This window comes from Poecilia mexicana, unplaced genomic scaffold (genome assembly GCF_051168715.1).
Source record: "Poecilia mexicana isolate PSO_F unplaced genomic scaffold, ASM5116871v1 scaffold_16, whole genome shotgun sequence".
Classification (NCBI taxonomy): Eukaryota; Metazoa; Chordata; class Actinopteri; order Cyprinodontiformes; family Poeciliidae; genus Poecilia; species Poecilia mexicana.
The window spans coordinates 21,509,360-21,530,544 of NW_028263385.1; the positions used below are offsets into that span (position 1 = coordinate 21,509,360).

At 36.7% G+C, this 21,185-nt stretch overlaps 1 protein-coding gene across 2 annotated transcripts in view; it reads left to right on the forward strand.

Moving 5' to 3' along the window:
- cdkal1 (CDK5 regulatory subunit associated protein 1-like 1) overlaps positions 1 to 21,185 on the forward strand; it is a 185,491-nt gene that overhangs the window by 11,588 nt on the left and 152,718 nt on the right. For both annotated transcript variants that reach the window (XM_014994740.2, XM_014994739.2), the window contains exon 4: positions 17,890 to 17,974. In XM_014994740.2, coding sequence (XP_014850226.2) covers positions 17,890 to 17,974 — 85 coding nt within the window. The remainder of the gene's footprint in view (positions 1 to 17,889; positions 17,975 to 21,185) is intronic.

Genomic DNA, 21,185 nt, shown 5'->3' on the forward strand with positions numbered 1-21,185 from the left:
CATCAGGAGTTTTCCATTACTTTTTTTTTTCTTTGTCATTGAAGTTCAGGAGTTTATTGTTTTTTCTTAACAGAGAAGCCAGTTGCACAAATTTACATCCTTTGTTGTTTGGCATCTCATTGGTTCCCGTTTTTTTCCTCAATTTTGAATAATTATCCTGTCCAGCGTTTTTGAAGCTGAGAGACACTTTTTAGCCTTCCTGTTAATTTTTCTTTCACCTCTTTGATTCCCCTGTCATCTCAGCTCAACAAGGACAACTAATGTAATTTTCTCCATGAAGTGGAAATTAAAGCCTAAAAGACATTTGTAATGAATGTGGGATGCAAAGCTGCTGGCTGGATTGAAAAAAGAATGTGGGTCATGTTGAGTTAAAACAAAGAAAAGTGATATTTATGCATTCAGGGACATGTTGTAAAAGACTTCTTAAATCTCATCACCTCCAAGGTTTTTTGCTCTCCGTCTTGGCTCCGCTCGTGTTTTGGAATATGACCTCTCCTTTATTTTAGGTGTTCAATATTCAGCCATCAGTTTCTTTACTTACTGACCACCTGCTGAAAGAGACAGCACGGATGACCTGCATCTCTGGGTGTGGATGTTCATGTTAGCCCACCTGCTGCAATAAAAGCATTCGCTACATCTGTGTGAGGACCAACGGGTGCAACGGGGTATTTGTACGAGGTTTGCATTCATAAAGTTTGTGAGGTCTAGTCAGAATTTTAAACAAATCAGTTACTCAATTCTTATGTATTCATGTATATTATGTGTTGCATTGTAAAAACATGTCAAGGTTTGGCTTTTAGTAATCTTCAGGCTGTTTGTGAAGATGATATATCAATACATGATTCACCTTCACGTGAAAATGTTTGAATTCTTGTTTCTCCTGACATTCTTCTTGATGACATTTTGTTTCAACGGTTGTTGAAGATGTTTGGATTGTGTTGGTATGTTGAGCATGCCTCTGTCCTTCGTAGGAAATCAACTCTGTTTCTCCCTCATCTTTCTGTCATGCACGTAAATACATAGGCTAAAATAAAACTTTGCTATAAAGGCCTGACCTGATAAATATTTTGAAAGATTGAAGGTCAGTGGTTATTCATGGGTTGGACTAAAATAATGTTTTTGCTCTGCACAAGGCAGTGTCTACACAAGTAATAGTTGGATGGTGTGCTTTTCTACTTCTTTCACAAGTTGAGTTTGTTGTGTCTTACTTTTCTTTAAGGCTGTGAACTTCACTTCAACCTTGCTCGCCTCTCATCCTGTGGTTACATTGGCAATGTACATCAATACAGAGTGAAGTTAGCAGCATAAATACAAGTAATGTTTAGCCTTGAAAGAGATCGATGGCAACACATTGATTAAGCATCAAACATGGCCGCGAGTAATTTCCTGTTCTCCTGTGTGTGACTCTGTGTTGGAAGGTGAATGATTGAGTTCAGGACAGTGGTAAACAAGATGGGAATAACAAATTAAAAGGTTTTTAAATGAGCTTCGGGGTCGACTTAAGGAGATGTTTATGTTCGGTATTATTTTAGTTATTTATTCTCTGCTGTTGATACAATCTCCATTCCCCCCCCCCCTTCCCAGAAGCTGATCAAACAATCCGGCTCATTGATGCATGCACATAGGGAGAAGTGTGTGAAGTTTCATGATAATCAGTTGCTTTCCACATGGCAGACAGATGGCTCTTCTAATCTTTCAGACAGACGCTGCCATTCCAGATCTGATGATTGCTGTGTGCTTTGCAATTGTTGTGCATCTATCCTTCTATGGTTTCCTCTGTTTCACTCTATAAATCTATCAATGCAGGACTCCATGTGCAGTTGTGTGGTCCTCAGCTGTTTGATGCTACTCATTTTACAGTTTTGCTTGGAGTGCGTCCATGCTCTTGTCATTGCTTTTGATATATAATGAGTAGTTGAGCATAAATATTATGACTCGCTTCTTAACCCGAACTTTGCCTGTTCTTTGATCTTTTGTCAGCCTTGTATTGATTGTCTTAATTAATAATGAAGCTGCTAAATATTTGCCTCTTCTTTTCATAGACTAAACACATTAGAGGGTGGAAAAAAGAGTAAAGCTCCAACTAAAGCTGGTTATATTTCGTAATTGTGAGGCATTGGCTTGCATCTGTTTTTATCTGGGACTGTGTATTTCCAGCATGGGACCCAAAGTACACATTTCTCTGGTTTAATCTTAGAAATATTTTGAAGTTCTAGAAAAAGGCAACTCATCTTCCCTATTGGTACTAATAATCTTGTTGTATATTTTTTCCAGTATTTGATTATAATAATCAATGTTGTCACATTTTAGCAAAGCTAAGAGCTAAAATTGAGAAATGAGTCTACTAATACTTTTACAACAATTAAAACACCAACACCATTCATGCAGCAGGTTAGTTACACAATGAAGGCATCAGATTTATTGTAATAACTTCAGCTCATATTATTTTCAATATTTAACAAATCTGTGATATTAATAACCATGTTGAATTTGCAAACACCATCATTACATTCCTAGCTCTGATTGGGAAAATAGGATTGTTTTCTGCACAATCCTGTTTTCATGATGAAAATAAATGTTAACAAAATAACTGTTGACAAATGGGAATAATTAGATATTATGGAAAGGAAATGTATAATGCTCCAAAATCAAATGTGTGACATAACATATGGAAATGAAGCAACACCACACTTTGCCTGAATCTCATGACATTAGGTGTATTGATACATTCCCTGTGTGACTACCTGTCTTGGTGTATTGTAATTCCCTGACAGCATGGCTGTCTCGGCTTGATTTAGTTTCTCTGACCTGATATCTGATTAAAGAGACTCAGACGTGTGTAGGAGCTGGATTAGCATATAAAAAGACAGTGACAGGACATCAGATAATTCTGATGCCATCTGTTTTTAATGGAATCTGTTAGAGGGAGAGATGTGTGTGTATGTATCTGCATGTGTGTGCCCTTCCTCTGTGTGTGCTCCCCTCCCACAACTCTGTGCTTCTCATGATTGGTCTTGCAAATGTTTTAGCCCATTTGTATTTTGCACTCCAGATTTTGTCCTCTTTATTTTCCTTCGAAGCACTTTGTTCTCAGAAGGAGCACATCAGCATTAACATAAATTCTGAACAAAAACATCAATTATTTATATCTAAATTGCTCCATTATTTGGCTGATTTATTGATTTGGAGCCAAATTGCCCAGCATTTCAATTTATGCCTGCTCCACCTGCTTATGCATGCTTGTTTGTGCTCACAGTCATGCAAGCACTAATGCAAAAGGCAGTTTGGTTCTATGAAGTTGCATCTGTTTCACCGGATTATCAATCGAGATGTCAGTTGCAAGCTTTCACAAATCATATTTTGATAGATTCTGTCACCTTCTAGTGCACACAACAGTCAGGACAGATTAAGAGCATGCATGTGAGGCTTAGTCCTTTAGACGGCATGTAGAAATGCTGTATGATGTATGAAGAGAAGAGAACTGTTTGCTTTGGCTGTAGGGAAAAATAGAAGAACTTTAATTATTAGGCTTTTGTGTTAAACATAAAACAAGTTGTCTTAGACGTCAGGACTACATTTGGACTGACTTGGTGAATATATGTAAAGGGCTGCAAGCTATTTCTATGCAGTGACTGTTACTGGCTGCATACCTTGAGCAGTCCTCATCTTATCACCTGCTGACATTCACATTTCTTAAACTGTTCCACTCAATGCACATCACCAACAGCCTGTGGCGCTTTATTTGTAAGTAAAATCAGAAGGAAGATGTTCTGTATCTTTTTGAAGAATTTATTTTAGATGCGACAGTTCTGCAGGGTAAAAAGCTGAGGGCAACATTGGATTTTAATTAAACATTTATTGATTATGTTGGAACCACAGGTGGAGACTGAAGGATCGCAAGGTCTATATTGCTGTTACTGGACTGTGAAGGTGATGGGTGTGTTTACAAGAGACTTTCAGCTAAAAAAAAACATAAGTGGTGTATTTAGCTTAGCTTTAATTATCACATCTCCATGTCAAGTTATCACATTTAGATCAATGTTTTATGAGCAGGGCAGAGCATTTTCTTTATTTCCCAGAATGATATCATGTAAACAAGTATTTCTTTGGCTTTTTTGATGTTTCTGCTCGTCTTTGTGTTGATCTCTCTAAAATAGCGGCTTCTTGTCTTTCCTAGTTCTTTTCTTATCCTGAATTTCTTTGTTACAGGGTTATTTTCTCTCTTTTTGGTTTCTCCGCTCTGACTTAATTCTTTCAACTACGCTTAGTTTGCATTTAAATTTAACAGTTTGCTTTTGCAATCTTAGTCTTTTCTCATTGTCGTTGGTTTCTGTGTTGGTCATTGACTGAGCTTGTTTAAGGCTGTGAAATAACTCCCCCCACCCCCACTGCTGTCTTCAATCTTTCCTATGTTATCTCTATTTCTTCTTCCGTTGATGATCATTAAGGAGTGATTCTGAAAAAACATGAACATCCGAGCAAGAAATCATGAGTTGGCTTCAAACCTAACACACGTGAGCACTGTCTGACTGCTAAGGCAACAGAACAACTGTTCTCTGTATTGCAAGAAATAAGGACTCTACGTCGCGTTTATTTGCATATAATTTGCATATGAACCCCAACTGACTGTTTTTGTAATGCCAAGAGGCTAAATTCAGTATTTATTACCCAGGCCATAAAACTACTTTTCACTTTTCTGCTGGCAATTTGCATCTAATTTGCATGTCCCCATAGCTTGGTTCTGGGAATAAGGGGCCAGATGACCTAAATTGTTTCAATTTCACGTCGAAATAAAAACACAGAGGAAGGTCTAATTATTACTATTAATCAAATTAGGACAGTTCATGTGGAGCGTAAATATGTGAATGTCTTTTCTGCATTAGCAAGCTGAGGCAATGCGTGCGCTGTATAAGCTGCACGAAAGCTCCCCAATGAGTTTTTTATTATTATTTAGTAAAACATTTTTACTGTATTTTAACTATTATCCAGTTTTAATGAAACCAACTGAGGGTTTGTTTTTAATTTTAAGTTTTATGATATTTATATCCATTTTACAGTGTTTAAAGTTTCTGCTTTTTTGGGTGTTAGCTGGCTGTTATTAATGAGTGACCCTTGCTAATGTTCTGAGGGAATCTCTAAAGAAAACTGAACTTGTTTCCATTGAATGTTTTTTTTTTTTTTTTTTAACGTCACAGACTGTTGCTTGTTTTAATTGTTACACCAGAATGTGCAAACTTTTTTGTTTGGTCACTGTGACAGAGGGTAATTCTAACTAAAACAATCACAGCAATAGCCTGTGAGTGTTGAAGGATTTTTCACGGACTTTGAATGAGTAATATTTATTTAGTCTTGACATTACATTTAAAGAAGATGGACATGATTAATAAAGACAAAGTGGAATGTTTTTCAAAGAAGATCATGAAATGGCGATCTAATTTACTTCAAAAGCCACAAAAGGAGTTCAATTTAATTTCAGCACTATGTTTTCGCATTGCTTGAAAAACCTGAGGATAATGAAACCAGGCTGGTTTTGAAACAGGATCAAGGTTTATATCTGGTACTTGAATGTCCAGAATGTTCAGAAAATCATGAAATTTGAGTGTGAAAAAATGCTAAGTATTTAAAAATGTGTAGGAACCCCAGTGTTCATTCCTATTGCTATATCTGAACATAAACCTAGACCGCAGATCATTGATCTCTGTCCAATGAATAGTTATAAAATATCACTTGCCCGCCCCCTCATAGCTAAACAACTGAACATGTCTGTGCTTTTTCTGTATTGACTATTTAAGTAGTGCTCCTTTTAGCTACCACCTCAGTTTCTTTTTCTAAGGCTAAAGCCACAGCTGCCACAGTTCAGATTCAGCATTGAACTTTGTTTTATTTCCTTTTCAAAGGACAGGTGAGCTTTTACATACAGGTGGCTCCTACTGCTCTTCTTTTCTTTAGCTTGCTCTGTCTTTGTTTCTCTTGCAGGTGACAAGCGGGAGAAACACACACGCACACATGCATGCACACACACATGCACATGCATAGATCTTTCTCGGTTCTCTACCGCAAAATTTTGTGCACAGAACAGTCTGAGGTACTGTTGCTTCTGTCAGGCCTGTATTCTTAAAACCCTCCTTAAAGTTACTCCCACAGTGTTTCACATGAAGGGTCAAACATCCTATTTAATATTAACTGCCGTCTCCTTGAGTAAACAGCAAATATAATCACATTTGTAATGGTACAGAAATATTGTGTCAATATTTGCCCACTCTGTTATTGTGAAATGGGGAACTGACTGTGGTTACACAGTGGCGTGTATGATTTTGACGGTTGGCTTGGAGGCTTGAACACATCTTCTCTTCTGCCTCCAGTCACAGATGTACTGATAAAACTTTGACATTTCAATAAGAAGATTGAGAAGTTGTTTCAAAAATACAATTATGATAATTCTTAAACTTTAAGTAAACACTAATAAAGCTATCAGCCAGTGGCTCTTAAAACAAGCTACATAAGGCTGGTCAGATTTTAAAGTATATTGCCTAAATTGGACAATGATGAGCATTTGTATTCTTTACTAAATAATCAAGTAAAAAAAAAAATATATATATATTTTTTTCTATTTCTGAAATCCAAACATTTTGTTGAAAGGTGGGCCACCTTTAATTTAAAATAGACTATTTAGAAGGTGCTCTTAGAGCAGGTTCGCCTGTACCAGCATTCATATGAGCACTCTAACGGCTCATTTTCTGAGAACGCCACACAGGTTGCAGGGCGGGTGAGTAAAGCTGACAATATTCAGTACGTGAGAAAATTCTGAACCAATCAGAGATTTATGGTTAATTTCTGATCTTAGGGATTTGTAAAGATTGAACTAGTCAGCAAGGATTTTAGTTGATTTTCCTTTTTATAACTAACAAACCCTCTTCCTAATATTTCTGTCATTTTATGTTGTGAGCAAATACAACCTCCTATCATTTGTGAGTGCATTTGGAGCTCTTAGCATTACATAGAGTATGTAGACCTTTAGCTTAACTCTGAGATTTCCAGAATGACTAGGTTTTCCAAAGCAATCATGTTCTACAAGAGGCAGCTTTAAAGCTCAAGAGGATAAGGTAGACCAACTTTATTAGCCTTACTGGTATTTACTGTAATTGACTGAGTGTCTTGTCTTTAAGGCAAAAACAAATTCTGGCAAAAGTTATTTAGGAAACATTTAAAGCTACAAAACAGGGAAGCAGCAAACCGAACAGTATCTGTTGTTGCCTGAATTATGAGCAGAAATGCTTCCTCTTAAAAACACTCTATTAATTTCTTACACTGGTTGGGTGTATCCTCACTCATTTAAAGCAATTAGCTTTAACTTTCCTACTCTAGCTTTATCCTCACCAAAGAGTGTGTTAGTTGGCACAACCTGGTAATTCTCAGCTATGCTGTGTTCACTGATTGCAAAAGGATCAGACTTTTGAGATTCCAACTGGATAATCATCGGTCAGGCCTTGTCAAGCTGAATATTGTCAAATTCTGGTCATCAGCCAGTTTTGTGATGCATGCACAATTATTACTAACAAATTTGATAATTACACCCAAGACCTAATTGCACAGTTACTTTAATATTGGATATTAGTTTTAGGAGACGGACAACAAATCAGCATTTGGTTATGTTTTTGTTATTTGATATTCATGAATTACAGCTTGTAATCAAATTAAAAAAAATGATTACACTCACTCTAGAAATTACATAGCAAGACATTTTTTTGTAGCAGAAATGACAATTTGAAACTTCTTCAATTTGGAAGAAGGCTCTTTATCTGTCCAGCTATTGCATCTCCACCACCCAGGAACTAGAAAGTGAATCCGTGTGTCATGTCTCACTCTGAGCTGTGTTTTTTAACGTAAAATCCCTGGTATATTACTCTGTCAGTCAGTAACCTTCTTGCTCCTACTTTCTCCCAGACACTCTGACTTCAGTGCCCTTGACTCTAATAATCCCTTTCTCACTGTGTGAAATATCTTTTCATGTCTGCACTGATGATCATAATGGTTTTCTGTCTGAGCTGCAGACTAGTGATTGGCCCCAATTATCGCATGAACCTGAGGCTTCAAATCATCTTCTCTTTGCAAGGTGAGACATGTAATGGCAAAAGGCCTGGTTTCCATCCCGTGCCTTTATGCAGCTCAATAAATCACATTTAATGTCCATTTAAGATCTTACTGACTTGACTGCCAGATGTTTATCATTACTTACCTCTGTTGTACATGTCGCCCCAGAAGGCCTCCCGTCTTCTTTGGCAGTGACGGCTTTGAAGCTTTATCGCTCAAACTTAATTGAGTTTTTCTTTTTCTTTTTTTTACACGTTTAATGCAGAGTGCCCAGTTCCACACCCACTTCAATTACGACGCTTCCGGCTTTAAATGTAATATATTGACCACTTCAGGTGGAGCATAAACACAGATCAAAATCAGCAATTGTATGTGTGATAGGTTATTTGTGCTTCAGTTTTATTGATTCCCTCTAGTTGTAGCTTTCGAAAAGTATGTGGACTCGGGTGCATCCACTGTGACTTTGTGATCAAATGTAAAAGATACAGATTGACTCCAGCCTCTTGCCTCATGGAAACAAGACCCTGCCATACAATTAGCACCTTTCTTGACTTGCAGCATTCATCATTCCTGCTCCACTTTCAGCTGAACCTGGCTGCTATTTTTCACTAAAATACCCACACTTAATCTTCTAAAACCGTCTCTTTTCACCGTTTTCATGTTGCCACATTTCGCTCCGTTTCTTCTGCATATTTTAGGTTTTTCTCGTCCTCATTTTCTTCAGCCCATCTGTCTTAAATCATTAGATTCTTTATTCATCTCTTGATTCTTTCCCTCCCTCTCAGCCCACCGTCCTTTTAGCTGCTGTCTCTTACAGCTTCTATCTGTCAGACTGACTCTAACTCTAACAGCAAAGTACTCAGAGTTGTTAAGGACAGTGGAAGAATCCCAAGTGAATAGATCTTTCGGAGATGTTGTCAAACTGTTGACGGGAGTGCTATCATGGACCCCTGCTGTGCTTAACTCCGTGTACCCTCCCTTCTTCCCAGAGCACACTGATGCGCACACTTACACCCAGCTCGATCCGCCTTTGGAGTAGAGATGATGATATGCATGGTATCATCACTTTGAATTTCAGACGGTTTTCTCTTGTGGATTGTGATTCTGTTTTGAATACATTGTGGTACATATGGTTTGTATGTATGAGTGGAAAATGCAGATGTAAGAAACAACAACCCAATCGGAAATGCATCTTTTTCTTATAAGCCTTATAAACTAATCATTTCCAAAAGCCAAAGAAAAGTACAACCATGTACACCTTTCTTCCTGTCATGAACCTATTTTTAAAGTATTTTTTAAGGTTTATGATTTGGTTCTACTGCTATTGCAGTGTTCTCGGTGAGTGAAGTTATTTATATATTTTTTTCAACTACTTATGCCTTGGACACCGTTTCATTGAGGTATTCTTTTGTTGTAATGAAACCTTTTGCAGATTAATATCCCTTTTAGACTATTATTTCAAATTCCCAATTCCATAAGGAACATTCTTTTGTTGCCTTATCTATGCATTTCATACTGTAGCAGATGCAATTAGATTAACATATAAACCTGGCATCCAGGGATGTTTTTAGGATTTGCCTTCAAATTCTGCAAAATGAGTGCCTCGGTTCTTATTGTGTACACTGTACACTCACACCACTCCTAGAAACAGTGTAATAGCAAATAAAATACTGTAGCAAAAGTTTTGAAAACATGGCTATTTTTCTTCAGACACTATATATGTGCTTTATGTAAGCTGTATGTTGGTTTTTCACCAAATAAGAGTTGCCACATCTCACGGCCAACCTAACTAGGATGGGGGAAAGAACACGTTTTCATGTCCAGTCTTTCATATAAAAATGCAATAAAAACAAATGCATGGGATAGCAATGTTTAATATTTGGGGTTAAATACATTAATTTTCTTTTTATAAAGATTTAATATAAAATGCCATGTCTAAATTGACATTTTTCTGCTTTTTGTTGATGGTGCTCACAAAAACTCTTTTCTACTTTGTAGTAAGCATTCGGTTCTGATTGACAGGTTGCAACATATTGTTGGTAGCTGTGTGTTTGTGTGTGTGTTTGTGTTAAGTCAGCCGGCATCTCTCTAATGACAGTTGATTGCATTATCATCCACGGCTGAGTGGTTGCTCACACAGCTAGACGGATAGACCAACTGCCAAACCCCAAGGCCCCTGAGTGTGTGTTTTTCCGTGTGTCTGTGTGTGCGCACGCTTGTCTTCATCTTAATGTGAATGTGACCGTGTGCTTGTGCAAGTCTTTTCTTGTAAAATGTGATTGGAGGTGAAAATCGCAAGTCCACTATGACCCATTTACAATTCGCCACGTCAATGAGGCAAATGCAACAATACACACATGTGCACACTCACTCACGCTTAGTTTTCCCCCAAGGAAAAGGAACCTTTTAGACTGAAATATTGTCTGTTGGGACTCTGGCTTGTCCTAACCAGAAATTCAAAGGTTGCTTCGCCGAACACACCCATTCTCACACACATGCTGTGGAAATATAAACATGCATATGAGGAACTGTAGCTGTAACAACACTGGAATACAGCTGGTTTTTAGGCTACAGATTATCAGTTTTACTGCATGCTGTCATTGATTGCTTTAACCATCATGGATGTATTATGTTTGAAGCTAAAACACATGTAACGGATTAGTAAGAAGCAACCTCAAGAAAACCTTCCATTTTACACTTCATGCTGCTCAACTTGTTGATAACTGTTATAATTTGGCTTAAGGGCATTAAATACTCTAGAGAAAATTTTGTCAATGTAGTAAAGAACACGAGTAAAGTTCTTTCTCACCAGGACCCTTTATGCTTTAGAAGAGGTCAAGTGAAGAAATCCTGGAGGGTCGTCATTTGTTCCTCACACTGCAGGATTTATAATGGTTAAAAAAAAAAAGAAAATCCATAAAAAATATATAAATAATAAAAGAATGAACACTCATGATACCAATGCTAAAAACATATTTTCAATGCTGATATTTCATTGTTCTCAAGGGGAAACTGGTATGGGGTGGTCAAAGCTTTGCAAAAAGTCCAGATAATCAATTGGACAAAAATTTTGAAAACAATTAATGACTAGCAGCAACACTTACTTAAAAATACACTGAAAATTTATAATTAAATACAGATTGCTTTTAGGCTTTATGCCATCATGGCTTAATCATTTATCTTGCCCTCTTGATTTTGAACAATTATTCTTTTTCTCCAATGAACCATAAATCAAACATTACACTTTTTTTTTTATAAACCTACACAATCAAGTTACTATATGAACTTGGGCTAAAATGTTTTAATCTATTTTGTTGAGTTATTGTTATCAGAAAACAAATTGCTGCTGACTATTAAAATTCTAGAGAGATGCAGTCCTGACAGTGATCTCAGTTTTGAGATGTACAACAGTGGCGAGTGGGTCACTGCCCCACCCTGCCCTCCAGTCCACCTGTCCTCCCAGGCTGTAGTCCTGGCACTCAGCTGTCTGGTCAGCCTATCAGCCATACATCCCTTATTGGCTCAGTCAAGTGTGTCTATTCACCCCAAAGCCACCCCTTGCCCTTACTTGCTTCCCCCAATAAACCAAGAGAGTAGTATTTCCCAAGGTCATTGTGTTCTCTCTCTCTCTGTGTGTGTGTGTGCGGGGGTGTGCGTGTGTGTGTGTGTGTATGTGTGTGTGTGTGTGTGCGCGTGTGTGTGTGTGTGTGAGAGTTGAGCGATTTTAGGGGGCAGTGGAGAAGGAATGATGGTGTGTTTGAAATGTGTGGGATGGATGGAGCGTGGAGGGCAAAAATAACAAGAAGGAAGACTGTGTGTCTGTGTGAGGGGGTAATTGGGTGTGTGTGTGTGGGATCGGTTGGAAAGTGGGTCATGGTGTGATTTGTGAAGCACCAGGAGCATCATATTGACCCCGAGGGCAACTGTCTGCTTCTCTTCTCTCTTACTTGGAAACCCGTAGACGCACACCAACTCCAATGTGTTTTGCTGTTGAATATCATTTACCACAACTGAAGAGCAGGGAATCAGAGACGCTACAGATCTGCTTCTTCAGTATAGATATGTGTGATGGTTATTATATTTTATTTATATAAAAACGACTGAAACTGCTGAACGCCAGTGGAGATGATCACTGTCAGAAATTCATCCATATTGCCCCTCATACTTCATGTAATCCTTTCATTCAGTCAGATGTTAGATATATTTTACACTGTATATGTAGCTGACAAGGGCATTTTGGGAGACCGCTTGAAAACGTGTCAAATAATCTGCCTGAAATGAAAAAAAAAAAAAAAGATCTTCTAACCCTCATTAGTGAAACTGGGGTTATTTCTGGTGCATATCCATCACAGTGAGGGGAATAAAAGAGATCTTCATGAAAACTTCATGGTGCTTGGACAGCAAAGAGTCTGGAGGTTTTTCACCTCCATAAATATACATAATCTGACTACAGTGAGATTCACTGAACTGCCTGAAATCAAAAAGATGGATGATCTATAATGAGCACAGATTTGAGATGCAAAATGCTTGGCTTGTGGACAGTAAACAGATGTGTTTTTAGTTTTTCATCAAACCTGTATAGTGACTTGGCAGGCAAATGCAGAGTTGAAACTACGATCAAATTATTTTTTCAAAAATCAAAATGGATGTTATGACTATATCGTATAAAACAATTTTAACACGAGCCTGAAAATGTATAAACTGTTTTATTTTGATAAAACTCTTTTTTGGCCCTGAACAAAAACTTGATGCAATAAATTTGGTCAAATGAACAAATCCAGATCATGTGGTAATCATGTGGTTTAACTTTTGCCTATCAGTTTGTTTGTACTTGGGTATATTCCTGAGTCATAGAGATAGTTAAAAAACAAAAAAAGCTTAAATCTCAGGTATCATTTAAATAATTGTGTTTTCTATTTGTTTTATTTTTTGTGTGTGTGTGTTTGCACGTACGGTTAGAAAAGTCGACTCAGTTTAGATTATGAATCATGATAAATCACAAACTCTGATTGACCAGAATAACTTCTGCTACGACTCGAATATCGGAGTTGTACAGTTTGGTATAGGATTTACAAATTAAAGTTTAGACAATATTAAGTGTCCAGTTACGTAAGGTTTGTTGGTGCAGTGGATTTGGTCAATGATGAAACTGATGTTTGAAAGCAATCGCTGGCATGCTACTTTTACTGCATTTTCACACAGAAATGCATGTAAAGTTTGATGTTAGTGATGCAATATTTCAGATATTGCCGTCCACATTTCTGGTTTAAAACAGATATTATGAAAAATAAATTCTGACTCATGAGAGGAGGAAGTTCTTTCAGGGAGGAAGTTTAGTCAAGTTTTATCTTGAAACCAAATCTAACTTGCCTGCTTAACACACAAAATCCTGTAACCAAAGTAACACTATATATTTTTTATGTATTTTTTTTAATTCTGTTTCCATGCAGATATTTTAAAATTTGGTTTGATGTATAAAGTTGTTTTAGGTCCGGGGTATGCCATTTACATTTCAAATAAAACGTGTGTTGGGAGATTCTGCAAATAAATTATGCTTTTCTGTTTAGTGGTAAACGGCAGTAAATAACAGCTGACTTTAGTTCACAGGTTAGTGTTTTCATCTGTGATTTGGCACATATGCATGTATGTTTTCCATCTCTGACCCTGCAGCTGAGCCTGAATTTTGATTCCCTGTGCAATGCTGGTAACACCTCTGGGTAAATTGACATCCACACATGCAAGTGCAACAAAAGAAACAAAAAAGCATTATGTTGCAGTTTGTGAAAAAAGAAAGATCTAATTGCATATAGGATCATGATCATATTTTGGTTTAAAAACAAAACTTTTATTTCCAGTGGGGGTATATCATTCTTGCTTTGTTTCTACTCATTTAGCTATACTCTGCATCCATGGATTTAGTTTTCTCATTTTCCTTCCCATATTCTTATTCTTTATTCCATTTATTTTTCAATGTTTAGCCATGACTCTTCAGTCCTTACTAAAACCCCTCCAGCTTTGTTCATGATTCCATCATTCTTATTTTTTTGAGTGCACCTGCTCCCAAAACTCTTTGCTTTTTTTGACCAATCTCCATAGCGAGTAGCGAGATAGGAATGCGTTATGTATGATTCTGTGTGCACGTAAACCCAAACACACATGCACACTCAAATACTGACCACAGGTGCTGCAATCCCAACATGTCTGTCTCAGATAATTCAGAGTCATGACCTCACCATCCAGTTTTACCTGGGGAGATTTTTTCCAAATAGACTGTCTGTAGGTCTACATGTGAAATATTTCAATGCATACACTCAGGAACAGATTGAGACAAAGATATACACACACAGCAGCACTTGTTATACGAGGGTCAACAGCTTGGCATAGGATGTTTTCTTTAATTTCTATTTGGGAACAAAACCAAAAAAGTCCACTCTTCTGTGTCTTTTGAAGGAAAATTAATTAATTAGCAGAAGCACTAACACTGCTACTACTGCAATTTTGTTCGACAATGAAAGGACCTGTTAAAAATGCAAATATAAAAATCATTTTTGCCAAAAATTCCTCTTTATTTCTATATTTAATTTTTTCTGTAGTAACATGTTTGCACACACTGTAATGCAGAGTTCAGAAGTAGGTATAACACCACACCCTGCTGGAGAGTCTGTTTACAAAAGATGCATGCAGATGGTTATTCATATCTTTACCCTCTGGCCTCAGTTTCATCAGATAGGTCAACAGTTTTTGTTCACATTTAGTTCTAGTGAACTCTCACAGCCTTGTCTAACCCCATGACAGGCAAAAAATAAACAAATTACTTTTAGACAATTGGGTGCATATCAATGTTCATTCAAATTTTATGCAAATAAGAGATTCCCAAAATTTTCCAACAGTCCATCATGATTTTATGTCATGGAAACTTGTTGCTGCGTTGGTGAAATCTGTTTTCTCACAGTGAGATAAAAGATGTAATGATAGCAGACAAATGCATTTCATTGTAGCATCTTGCCAAAAGGAAAAATATTAGTTTTTTTTTTTTTTTTTGTTCAGTTGAAAGGCAGTTTTATTTGCCGACTTAATGTTGAGATTTATTCATACTACCTTATAATGGTTTGTTAGGCAGGGATCTAAGCTTGTTTGAGGCTGAAATAACTATATTGCTGAAGTCAAATTCCATTTCCTGGACTTCCTCAGATTTCAACCTAAGGTCACATGTGGTTTTGGTTAAAATATTTTACACAGTGGATACATTGTTAGGTTACATAAAGTCTTTTTGCATTTAGTGAGAATACCCAGCAGTATGCATATAAATAGACCCCTAGCCTGTGGACAAAATGATTTTTTTAATTTTATTTTTTTTATGCTTATTTAGGGAGATATTTATTCAAATACAATGTTGGGGTACTTAAAATTGGAAATCACAGTGCTTTTTGTAACCTTACAGAAATAAAATGCATGCATTGGTGGGTGCGTTGACCACTGCCAAATAACCTTAAGTTTTCTGATCTGCTCCTAAATAAAAAAATAAAAATGTAGCATACTTATATTCTCAAAAGGATCATGTAAAATAAAGGTGTAGTGTTGAACCTTTCGCAGGAGCAGTGCAACAGGATTCTGTCAAGGCATAATATGTTTAACTCCACTCAGCCGTTTTTCTGAGTTCAGGTTTTAATCTATAAATACATAATTTGTGCTGTGTGTGTGTGTGTATTAGAGCTTTGCAGATGTTTTTGTTCCTGATTCTTTAGGTTACTGTGTGTGTTATGTTCACTTTAAACTGGTCTTGAAAACTGCCCTGGGGTGAAGAGGAAACGGCAACCACACACCTGAGACTCCTCCCTGCTGTTTTGTGTATGTTTGTTTTATTGCTTAAGACCAAAAAAAAAAAAAAACTATAAGCCTGATTTGCCAGCTGCATGTATTCATTTTTTTTCCTTCCTGATGATCAGTGACTCATTTTCTCATACAATATTTCTTGGGTTTGTATTCCCCTTTACTTTGTTTTACATGAGACAATTCCACATCACACAACCGCACAAACAAGCTAATACAAGTCTGCGCTCATATCAGTGTTAGTCATATAGTTGTTGTAAAGTTTGAGAATAACAATACTGGGCTTTTTGTCAAGGTAAAGTAATCTGAAGCACCATCTAATTTTCTATGAGCATGTGACTTCATTTGGTGAAGTCATTGGAAATGAAGGAATGTACCTTGAACTGACACTTTAGATGTTTGTTTGAGACTTATTTTATGGTAAAGAAGGAACTTGACAGAACTGACTAATAAAAGCGTCATGTTTTGATGGCTAATAATACTGTGAGAAATTGTTAAAATATGAATAGGAGGATTTTGGGTCCTGCCATCCAATTCAAATCAAATCATTTGTGGGACAGATTAGTTGTTAGTTTTTTCCTCTTCATTCATGGATTCATCTTGTGTATCAAACTAAACCTGCAGGTGCACCCATGTGTGGTAAATGTTTTTTTTTTGTTTTTTTTGTCATTTAATTTTGAAGACAAAATAGATTCCTTCTTTCTAACTGGAAAAAAAGCAAAAAACATTTTTCTTTTATCTTTATATATTTGTTAGGCTAGATATGGTACCATTGCGGTCCACTCAGTCCGAAAAGTTTCTGTTGTTCTTTCAAGTAACAGTAGTAGTTCCTGCAGTGGAGTTTTCTGTTTGACAGTTGATCTTTTTTTCATAGAAAAGCACTGCTAGTGTGTATCGGATGAACAAGTGCCGAGAATACAATATGTTTGGACCATCATTTGCTTTGCTTTGCTGCATCAGGAAAACCTATTCCATGTGAAACAAAACGAGCGGGGCTCTAGTTTGCAACTTGTGTGTTGTGGTGTCATTCGGCTCTCTAGCAGTTGTGCTTTACACCTTCAACAACTCAGAACAACAAATCAATATTCCATGTTCAAGTGTGGAATATGCTTAAATCATTGCGGAAGGCTGAAGAACTGAAAGATCAATAGATTTTTCTAATAGTAGGGTCATCTATTGTATTAAGTAATTAATGTAGAACATGTATGATTTTTATGGTACTGTCTGCTCAAAATATGTTTGTAAAACTGAGTTTAGATTCAGTTGATTCTGAGCTCATACCAGAGTATTTTAGTTTGTAGGACGTTGGCTCAAATATCTCTGCAGCTCTACTTTCAAATTACTATGACATTGAGATCAGGGCTTTGTGATGGTCACTCCAAAGCATTGAATTTGTCGTACTTGAGCTACTTGGTAATTAATTTAAATTCTTATTTTCAGTTTAGAAGAGTAATTTGTTCTCAAGGATGATGAACATGACACCTTCAGGCGTTTGGAAATCACACCCAAGGAATAGTTTGACTTTTAGAGGTCCACAATTCTCTTTATGATATACTGGCTGATTTATTTTTATAGTGTGCAATAAAGTAGTGTTTCTTGCAATATCCACCGGTGTTCCTCTTTTACCTCAGATGCACATCATGAACTTATCAGAATCATATAAAGCCGTGACATCATCATCATCTGGAAAGGAAAAGTTTATTATGATTAAATGTGAAGATAATCAACCTGCTTTTTTAAACATTGTATGCCAATATCTTATTTCAGTTGTTATATTCTCAGCTTGGAAGTTGACCTAGCAAAAATATCTCTTTTTTTTCCTTCCCTTTTGCCACTGATGAGTATACTTCACAAAGTTTCTTATGTTTAGGAAACCATGTGCATTGTTGAATCCCATGTTTGTGTTATAGTCTCTGCAGTTTCTGTGTTTTTACCAAAAAATAAACTAAACTTTGTTTGTCTCTACAGAGGACCCAGCAGAAGCAGACTTGTGGTTGCTGAACAGCTGCACAGTGAAAAACCCTGCAGAGGACCACTTCAGAAATTCAATCAAGTACGTCAGTGAAAAAAACAACACACTAACTAAGGTTCAGTCCAGCCTGTTCTTGAGGTTAGGAATCCTATGGTCATTTAGAAACCATTAATGACATTCAGGCTTTGGGTTCTGAAACTAGAGCTTCCCTGTACATTCTCCACTGTATGGCAGGAAATTACACTGTGTATGATGAGGTAATTTAACTTTATTTGATATTATGAGCTGATTTGACTCAGAATTTTTTTTTTTGGAACATAGCTGCAAGGAATGCTGAACTGAACCAGAATAAATGCATTAGTTGGACCCAATAGTAAAGATAAAATCTTCAGACTAATTGAAAGAACACTATTTAAATCACAAAAAAATAATTCTGACATTTCAGTGTTTGACTCCAGCTTTCCCCTAGAAGTAGCCACAGTTCTCTTCTGATACTTATTTTCATGCAGAAGCTCATCTTAAATCCTGTGTTTTCGACCTTTTGAGTTTGTTTTTGAGATTCCACCCACTTATTTTTCCCCAGAAGTTGTGGACAGAGAGAAAATGAGAAATGCATACGCTGTTACAAAAGCACTGGGAAATTAAATTAGAAACTATTTTGGTAACTTTGCAAGGAGCACACACACACACACACACCTGGCAAAAATGTGGTCATGCTTGACATTGAGCCTCTTGATTTATTTATTTTATTTTTCCAAAGTAACATTGCAATATTTATTGCTGGGTTCTCCAGGTCTTCTCGGACTACAGATGTCATCAGTGAAGAATAAAAATCAAGATGAAACATGTTGCTTACAAATGTGTTTAGCGTTACAAAAATATTTCTTATCCCTCCATGTTCCAAAAAGAGAAAACATGACTCTCTTTGTTTGGAGGCCGGTTTGTAAAAATGAGAACCAGTTCAGCAGAATCATGATCCTAGTTGTCCAACATTTAACTCTGTTGTCCTCCACTACCAACCACATGCTGCAATGACGCGTGCTGCATAACTAATTCTGCATTATCAGAACAACAATATAAAGAGAAGAGAGGATAGTGGCTTTACAACATATTGATCAATATACTTCATTTTTTAAATATTCAATTATTCAATTAGCAATATTTAGATGCAGTTGGTCCTAAAAAATTTGGTATAGCCAGTAGTATTTTTCATTAGTGTCATCATGACCTAATGGACAAGATGTCAGTGTTTTAGCTTTTTCACAAGGTTAAATGACTAGCATCTATTATAGGTTTGGAGTAATAAAAATTAAGTTCTTTTTTATTGGGCCAAATAGAAGAACATTTTTACTTCACAGTGCAATCTGCCTGTCTTTTTTCTGCAGCCTCTTGGCGCTCACTGCCCCCCCACACCTCCTTCTGTCAAACTATTTCTTTTGCAAAGAGTCGATTAGGAAAAAAATACAAAATAACACACTTCAAGACTTTGAAAATGTCCCCTTTAATGGTGCCTGACTTTTTTTTTTTTTTTTTTTTTTTTTTTTTTTTGACAGGAAATCACCCAGCTGTAATGCTAATGCAATTAATGCTCTATTCACTAAGAAGACACACATACACACCCTCCCATACACATGCATATGGGAGGCATAAAGTTTTTCTGCCTTTCATTGCTTGCTCTTTTCTTGATTGAGAAACAAAATGAGGGGGTTCAAGATCAGAGAGAATCCAAATGGCCACTTGTCATTGCTCTTTTTTTTTTTTTTTTCCCCCTCACATGCCTTTGTTTTTTCTGAGGCGGTGGCAGGGATGTAGGCTGCCTCGCGCTTAGTCACACGCTGGCCATGATGCCTGCGCCTCCTGGTACCACAACCTTGTACTTGAATTTCACACACATTTTTACAGACCGGGTCAGAGTTGAAATCCATCCAGAACATTAAGGGATGAATGGCTTCTGCATGACTGAGTTCCCAGCTATACTACCACACATACGTTTTAAAAAGTTTTTTTTTTTTTTTTTTTTTTTTTTTTCCCCCTCAACATTTGTAAAATAAATTTTGTCTACCACTGTGTTGGAAATTCTAATGAAGTCATTCCTGAAGAACATCAACCTTAACAACATGAAAGTGTTATTTGCTGAAGAGAGACATTGTGCATTAGTGAATATTTCGAAGAACACAAATTTAAGGCCCCCAATTACACCTAAGGCTGTTAGATGGCATATACGGAATAAAGGAAAATAACATTTTGTACTGCTGCCTGCGTGGAGTCGGTCTGTACCTGCTCTGAGAACTGATATTTCAAAATAGTTTTCTACAATACAAGTTAGATGAGTCAATATTTATGAGTGGATATTGTGAGCAGAACCACAATCAGCAGAAGCAAATTGTCATGTTGCTCAGAAATAATATGGACTATATTATTACATTTTACTTAAGATTCTGGTGTTTCAACCATCCTTTATCTCCAAAATTATACATTTATGTACAAAACATAATTTAAGTGGACCGTAACATTGTTGTTTATAATATTATCTGCATATTCCATCTAAACGGTATGCCCACAAACTGAGTTTAAAAAAAAAAAAACACCTTTCCAAAGTGTTTTTCTCCCCGATTTCTATTTTTTTTCCCTTGTGGCTGTGAACAGGTGCAATCAAAGCAGAACATGTTCGTTTGGCAGAAATACCCATGTTAAAGTGGACAGAACCTGAGTTGTCAGGTGGATAGTTGCCAAGCCAGCGTGTGTAAAGGTTTTTAGGGCATTTGTATGAGTTCACGAGAAGACTATTTGTATGCATGAGCTTTCTTTGGTGTCGATGCTGCATTTGTGTACGTGCAGGCGATGGTGTGTTTGTGTATTGTGCATATGCAAATATCACATTCCAATTATACGCACACCAGTACCTATCCATATAAACCCATTTAGATTGATCTGTAGTGAGTTGGGCAGTGTTGTTCAAGAATATGGTTTGTTTTTATTGATGAAGTGAATAATCAGGCTTAATATCAAAAATAAGAACTTGGTAATTGCTGCCTGTTTTCTTTGGTGCCACCTTTTTAAGGGGAAGTTTATCCGTTTTAGTCATCATGCAAGGTTAAATTGAGACTTTAAAATATTCACTTCTGCTTGTTGCTCAGTCAACTGGCAGATATTTTTTTTACATCTGGAATTTATTAAACACCACAAAGCGCAGAGGACTACCTGATTGCTAAAAAGTCAATTAGAATGAGAATTTAAATATGCGTGTGTGTGTGTTTTTAGATGCCAAAATCTATAGTGTAATTCAATGTCA